This window comes from Caenorhabditis remanei, chromosome V (genome assembly GCF_010183535.1).
Source record: "Caenorhabditis remanei strain PX506 chromosome V, whole genome shotgun sequence".
Classification (NCBI taxonomy): domain Eukaryota; kingdom Metazoa; phylum Nematoda; class Chromadorea; order Rhabditida; family Rhabditidae; genus Caenorhabditis; species Caenorhabditis remanei.
The window spans coordinates 533,759-540,248 of record NC_071332.1 but is presented as its reverse complement, the minus strand read 5'-3'; the positions used below and the strand labels follow the sequence as shown (position 1 = coordinate 540,248).

Genomic DNA, 6,490 nt, shown 5'->3' with positions numbered 1-6,490 from the left:
GAAACATGTAAAAAACGGTGATGAGACGAAATAAGGGGAAGGATCAGAGAACAATATTGGGTAAAAAGAAGGGATTATTACAAAACTGTCAAAACATGAATCGTTTGGGATGTACAACCGTTTCAAAATTAAAGTTTTTGAATGGATCAAAACCAGATCTTCATTTTTGTAGTTGACAACTTTTTGATAGCTCGTCTAGGTTTAGAGATACGGGATTAATAACCAGTATGTGGCTCAGTCCTGGATCATTGATTTTGCAGATGACAACTTTTTGATAGCTTTTATGGTTCTTGAAGTATGAGCGCTGAGAATCGAGATAATTATTGTTGGGATTATAGAAAACGTGCATCACGCAATGAGGCCAAAGCCTATCTCCGCAACTGCGCTCTAATGAGAAAACGCGCGTTCCTAAAATATTTCATTACAAAATAATGGTTTTTGATGATTTGACACCACCACTTTACTCAAAAATTCTAATGTTCACCGTCACGACATGTTGTAGCCGCCGTTATCAATAGAGCGCAACTGCGGAGATAGTCTGGAGCTCATCGTGTGCATCTTCTTTTTCTCAAGACTTCTGATGCTTCTCTGATTAAAAATCATACATTTTTTCACGTCAAATTTTTTCTATTGTGAACTTTTTGAAAATCTCATATTCCCATCGTGACCTCTGCTTACATGTTTACTTGAAAAACTTCCAACTCATCGGTGACGTGGAACTTCTTCTCTCTTCAAAATCTTCACACTACAATTACAATTCCCCTGATCCCCGATTCCCCTAATTATGCTAAAAACATATATTTTCCTGTTACTTTTGTGTCAAATAGCAAAATGTGAAGAGGATGCGATTCCAGATGATGAACGTAACGTTTGCTTCCTTCATGTATTCCTCTCAACCGATAATAATAAAACTTCCAGAATTCGATGTGAATATGGAGCAAATAATAAAGGACCAAGCCGGTGGCAATGGCTCGTTTCTCAGAGAATTCGTGACTGAAAACGGGAAACCGAAAGGGATTGGAAATCGGCCGGGATTCAACGATTCTTATTGTAGAAATATCGAGGAGGAGCTCATCGTGCACCCAAAATACGCGGATTGTATAGTTTTGGAATCACTGAATGAGAATCGGTATATTTAAGAAAATTTCTGGAATCTACAACAACTTTTTTAGATCAATCGTAAAACTAAACGCTTGGTCTGGATTTGAAATTTTCAAATTTGCGGTGAATCTGAAAGAATTGAAGAATATCGAAGTGCAATTAGTTTATCAAAACGAGTTGACTTATCTTTATTTCACGGAATTTCGAAAATGTGATAGTAAGTTTTAACCGGGTCGTGTGATTTGCGCCAGTTGCACTTTCAACCAAAAATCAACACTAGATTCGAATTCCCCGTCAAAAACTACTCGCCCTTTTTCTGCGTCTCTTTCTCTCATTTTGTGTTTTTCGGGTTACTGTAACGCCGATTGTGTGCAAACACCGAACACCGATACGACAAAATGCACAGAATTCGAAAGTTGAGTGAAAACTATCTAAACAGGAGTAAAAGGGGGCGGGGAATCCGAATTTGACATGTAAATCCAGTATAGTTCACATTTTAACAGAGAACTGATAGATCTGATTTCAAAAAAAAATTCAATCAACCTCCTGTCGCAGCATAAGAAGTGAAGTCGCCGCACTAAGATCTTATAATCCTTCCCTTTTATGATCAATTTTCTCATGTTCCTTTTTTCCAGACTGCCTCTTCAACCTCACCAAGAACCCGGCTCTCGTTGGTCTTCGATTTCATTATCTGACTGAAACTGACGATTTGAACACGATTGATAAAGAATGTGAGTTCTCAAACCAAAAATAAACTTCAATCGGGTATTCAGACCTTCCAAAACTGTACATCCGCGGAAATTCAAGACTGAAATTTTCTCATAAGCAAGACTACTCTAAAATCAAAGCTTTAAGGAAGATTTGTAATGAAGAGATGTGTGTGATACAGAAGAATGAAGGTGAGTTCGGTGGAGCGTGTTTGCTGAATTTTTGAATTCAAAAAATTATCCAATTTCTTCAGAATGTCATTTTAAAAACACGATTAAAAGTTCCAAGGAGTACTCGAATTGTCGATATGTCTATGGAGATATGCACTTCAATTATCGTTTCCAAGAAAGTAATCCAGGGGATATGAATTTCAAAATTGACGGATGTTTTGTGTTCAATCGGACAGGAATTCAGTATTTGAAGCCCATTTTGAGAGCATTTACGACTTGTGATAGGGAGCATATATTCGAAAAGAATAAGTATATGTGTACGGATCAATTGGAAGAGTTGAAGAGACATTGGGAACCGAACAAGCTGAAAATTGATGCAGATCCGATAAAAGTCAGATGTTATCGTTAGTTTTTTGCTTTGGAATGTACGCCCTAATATTAACTTTTTAGACGGCGAGTGTCGAGGAGGATTTATCTCTGAAAACGTGCAGACTCGATATTCTGGATGCGAAGTTTTCCGAGGCGATGTCTACATGTCTCAAAAAAGTGGTAAGCGAACTTTAGAAGTGCCTTGAATTTATATTCTATGTGTACAGAACATTAAGAACTTCATTTTTGTAGTTGAAAGTTTTTTGATAAGTATTCTAGTTTTTGAGATTTGAGCGTTCAAAGTTTAGTAGGAGAATACGTGATAGAGAGGAGACACAGAGAAGTCAGACGCTCTCGCTTCACTGCGCCCTCTCCTTTTTCAACTCTGGCGTTTCAGTCGCTCATTTTTAAAGGTGCATATCTCGAAAGCTTGAGGAGCTATCAAAAAGTTGTCAACTACAAAAATGTAGATCTAGGTTTGGTCTATAACATCTCAAAATTTCAAAGCCGTAAAACTATCCATAACAATTTTGAATACTTTTGAAGCTTTTGAACTTACCCTTTGAAAACTGTCACAATTATTCAGGAAACATCTCCGAGCGGATCCACGAGCTATCCTATGCTCATAAAATAAACGGCTCATTCCACGTCGTCAACAACACCTTCATCACAAAACTGGCGCTTCCATTCCTGAAGAAAATTGATTCAGCGAAATGTAAGCAACGCCATCAGAGCGTATTTGCAACAATATAATTTTTAGGCCCCGCCTTGGTAATCGAGAACATGGAAAACCTTCGCGACGTGATATTCCACTCAAGCATCGAATTCAAATGCAACACTACCGGACCGAAAGTTATCATCAGAAATTGTTCCCGGCTCTATCTATACAAGCAGACCCTCCGACAAATGAGACAATACGGTGCAGTATTCGAGGGATTCAATTCGGAAACTGACGCGTATTCTGAAAATTGTATGATCCTTATTTAGAGAAAACGTTATATTCATAGTTTTCCAGGCACGTTCTTCCTTCTGTTTGGAAGTCTGGGTGTCATTCTTATTTTTGAAATTTTATGGGATCTTCGAAGAAATCTATTGCTTCCGAACTGGACGTATCGCATCTTCCCAATGACAATCATGAGAAAACCAAAGCAAAAACAGCCAAGGAAAAAGAAGCCTCAATGATTTTTTTGATACATTTTTGTCATACTTGCAAAATCGTTGATGTGCTGCGGGCTGGGCTAGAATGGCTTTTTTGGCACTTTTTCCCACCCCGCGACACAGTAACGATACAAAATTCCGACCCGTAGTAGACCACGGATATAGAACTCGCTGACAGATCTACATTTTGGTATATTTTCAGCCCATAACATTTCGTTTTAAGCAAGCTATGCGCCGGGCCGGCTTGCAAGTATGATTTTTGTCTTTTTTATATTAGCACCATTTGTGTGTTTAGCTGGTAACCTATGAAAATTGAAGCTCTTTGTACTATTGCTACATTGGGGATGCAAGTACGCTCTAATGATAAACCCAACTGACTGAGTCCAAACATTCAAGTTTGTCATGCTGGTGACTGACCTTTTGTTTCTGAACAATCATTAGCTAAACCAATGAACGATATATACACCAGTCGGTTCACGTCGCCTAACGGCGACTAAACCTCCTTCTCAACACCACCCTTCTAGGTTTTTACAGTGGATCGTAATTAATCCGGAAACGGACGACACGTTTCAAATCCTCTTTTTTCTATATCTGAATATAAGAAAAAATATTGTCCCAACAACGTCCCAACATTTGTTTGATCCATCTGACTACAGTCAACGTTGCCTAACTTGACAGATCGGATTCTTGAACGCACCGACCTTCGCCATTTGAAAGTCGAACTTAGCTTTGAAGTATAGCCCCTCTCAATATGAGCAAATTTGATCCATCCTTCTGTTAAAGTGAGAGCACCTTTCTTCTCGCCGTTACATCATCGGGCTTTTCTGATCGTGTGGCAGCTGCCCGGGAAGAGATCGTCGGACTGCTATATCAGTTGCCATGATTTTCAACCCCAATTTTGTGTCATCCTGACTCTCAGTTTTTCGTTTGACTACCATGCGATTTGAATCAGCAGCTTTACTTTTCTGAAGCCAGTAAAAGTTGATCTCTCTTTCTCTCTAAAGCGAGGTTATGCGTTTTTATTATCTCGTTCCCACACTGACTCCTGTGTCATCATCTCGTCCTCAATCCCCGTCCATTTCGCTTCTTCAGGCGGCCTTGTAGAGGACCAAAAGATTAGTCGATATGCAAAAATTCAGCCCGACGCCTTCTTTTTGTCGTATTTTTTCACACACTCCTGTGTCATGAGTTGAATGTCCTGTATCCCATCAACTCCTTCGAGCTTCAATCTCCCTTCTGATTCTGAGCGATGGAGCACGCCTTCACCGGAAACAGGAGAAACAGCACCATAATCATCCACTAAATTGTCAGCAGGAACAGTATTAGTTGTTGGAGACAGTGACGCCATGAAGGGAATAGGAAAATGATAGTTATCAGCAGTTCAGAAGAATGGGATTTACATGGCCCCATGTCTGGACTTCACGCAACTTCCGCTTTTTACTGTATTCTTACACGGTAAAGTAGGCGGAGCTAAAACCGTGGTGAGAAGAAGAAGGTAAATGCTAGCCAGATTGGCTATTAATACTTTTAAACATGTGGACTCATATCCACAATCCCCTTTTAGCTGTCTCCAGAAAACTACCCGTATTTGTATGATTCACGTCGCCTAACGGCGACTAAACCTCCTTCTCAACACCACCCTACTGGGTGTTACAGTGAATTACCCGGAAACGGACGACACGTTTGGATTCCTCTAGTTTTTCTGAATCCGATGATATCAAAAAACCCTTCACGTCGTCACTTTTTAAAAAAACGGCGCATAACTTTTTATGACGTGGATCAATCCGAAAACGGACGGCACTGGCCACAAAGAGAAAAAAGTTAAAGTTACATTTAACCGCTTTTCTTTGGAGTCTCGAGTCGAACCAACTAACTGTAGTCAACGTCGCTTAACTTGCCAGATCGGACGGTCGGCGCGTTCCCTTTTATCCACGCGCCACTGAAGAGGCGCCGCTCTGTGAAGAGGAAAGCGAGCAGCCGACGTTTCACGGGTTTTGCCGACCGCCTCCCCCTTCTCTCTCTTCGAATATGGCTTGAAATTCAGTTTTTTTGATCCAGAAGACGTCAAATTTGATATTTTTGAAAAAAAGAAAAGTTCGGGCATCATTAAGAGAAAATTTCTGATCTTTTGGTCTAAATTCGAAGAAAATCGGTCCAGTAGGAAAGGCGTTAGGATCGGCGACAGACAAACAAACATACAGCCGTTTGCGTTTGTTAATAGTAAAGATCTCGACTATAACAAAGTTATTTACAACCTCCGTATACTGGCTGTCTATGTTCTTATCAAAACAAAAAACCAAAAAACTTTTCCAGCCTGACGGGAACGAACTCACTACCCCATGGGTGAGTGTCATCTGCGTAGACCGCTACACCAAATACGCGCGGCCTGGGCGCTCTCGAGAACGCAGTCAAGAAACACCGAGTCAGTAGTTTTGAGTTTCTACCACCCTGTCGGGACACACCTTCTCTGCACGCTTTCTACTGTTAAAATCGGCATCGTCTCCAGAAGACGTCAAATGTTATATTTTTGAAAAAAGAAAAGTTCGGGCATCATTAAGAGAAAATTTCTGATCTTTTGGTCTAAATTCGAAGAAAATCGGTCCAGTAGGAAAGGCGGTAGGATCGGCGACAGACAAACAAACATACAGCCGTTTGCGTTTGTTAATAGTAAAGATTGAATCAATATATCTCCCTCTCCACCAGCAACCAACTGTTCCAATAGAAATGTGACAAATAGGAATAGCAATAATGATCAAATAAACGAGATTCCAACATTTCAAATTTTTTCATTCATTAAAAATAAAACAGAGATGCCAGACATTTGTAGCACCCAATCGAAAATTTCTATTTTGTTATTTCTGGCTTTTCTTGCTATTCTATCTGTACTATATTCTATTCAAGTTTTCGATTATGACTCAACAATTTCTGGGATTTCTTCAATTTATTTGGAGAACGTTCGGAAATTCAAAGAATCCTATCCACCA

General features: G+C 39.8%; 1 protein-coding gene across 1 annotated transcript; it reads left to right on the top strand.

Moving 5' to 3' along the window:
• Positions 1-854: 854 nt before the first annotated feature.
• Positions 855-3,530, top strand: GCK72_016482 (uncharacterized protein; the record flags this gene model as incomplete). Its single annotated transcript, XM_003091423.2, has 9 exons — positions 855-1,129; positions 1,173-1,318; positions 1,737-1,832; positions 1,875-2,000; positions 2,063-2,383; positions 2,430-2,528; positions 2,935-3,063; positions 3,109-3,318; positions 3,364-3,530. The coding sequence occupies 9 exons, from the start codon at positions 855-857 to the stop codon at positions 3,528-3,530; spliced, it is 1,569 nt and encodes a 522-aa protein (XP_003091471.2).
• Positions 3,531-6,490: the final 2,960 nt, after the last annotated feature.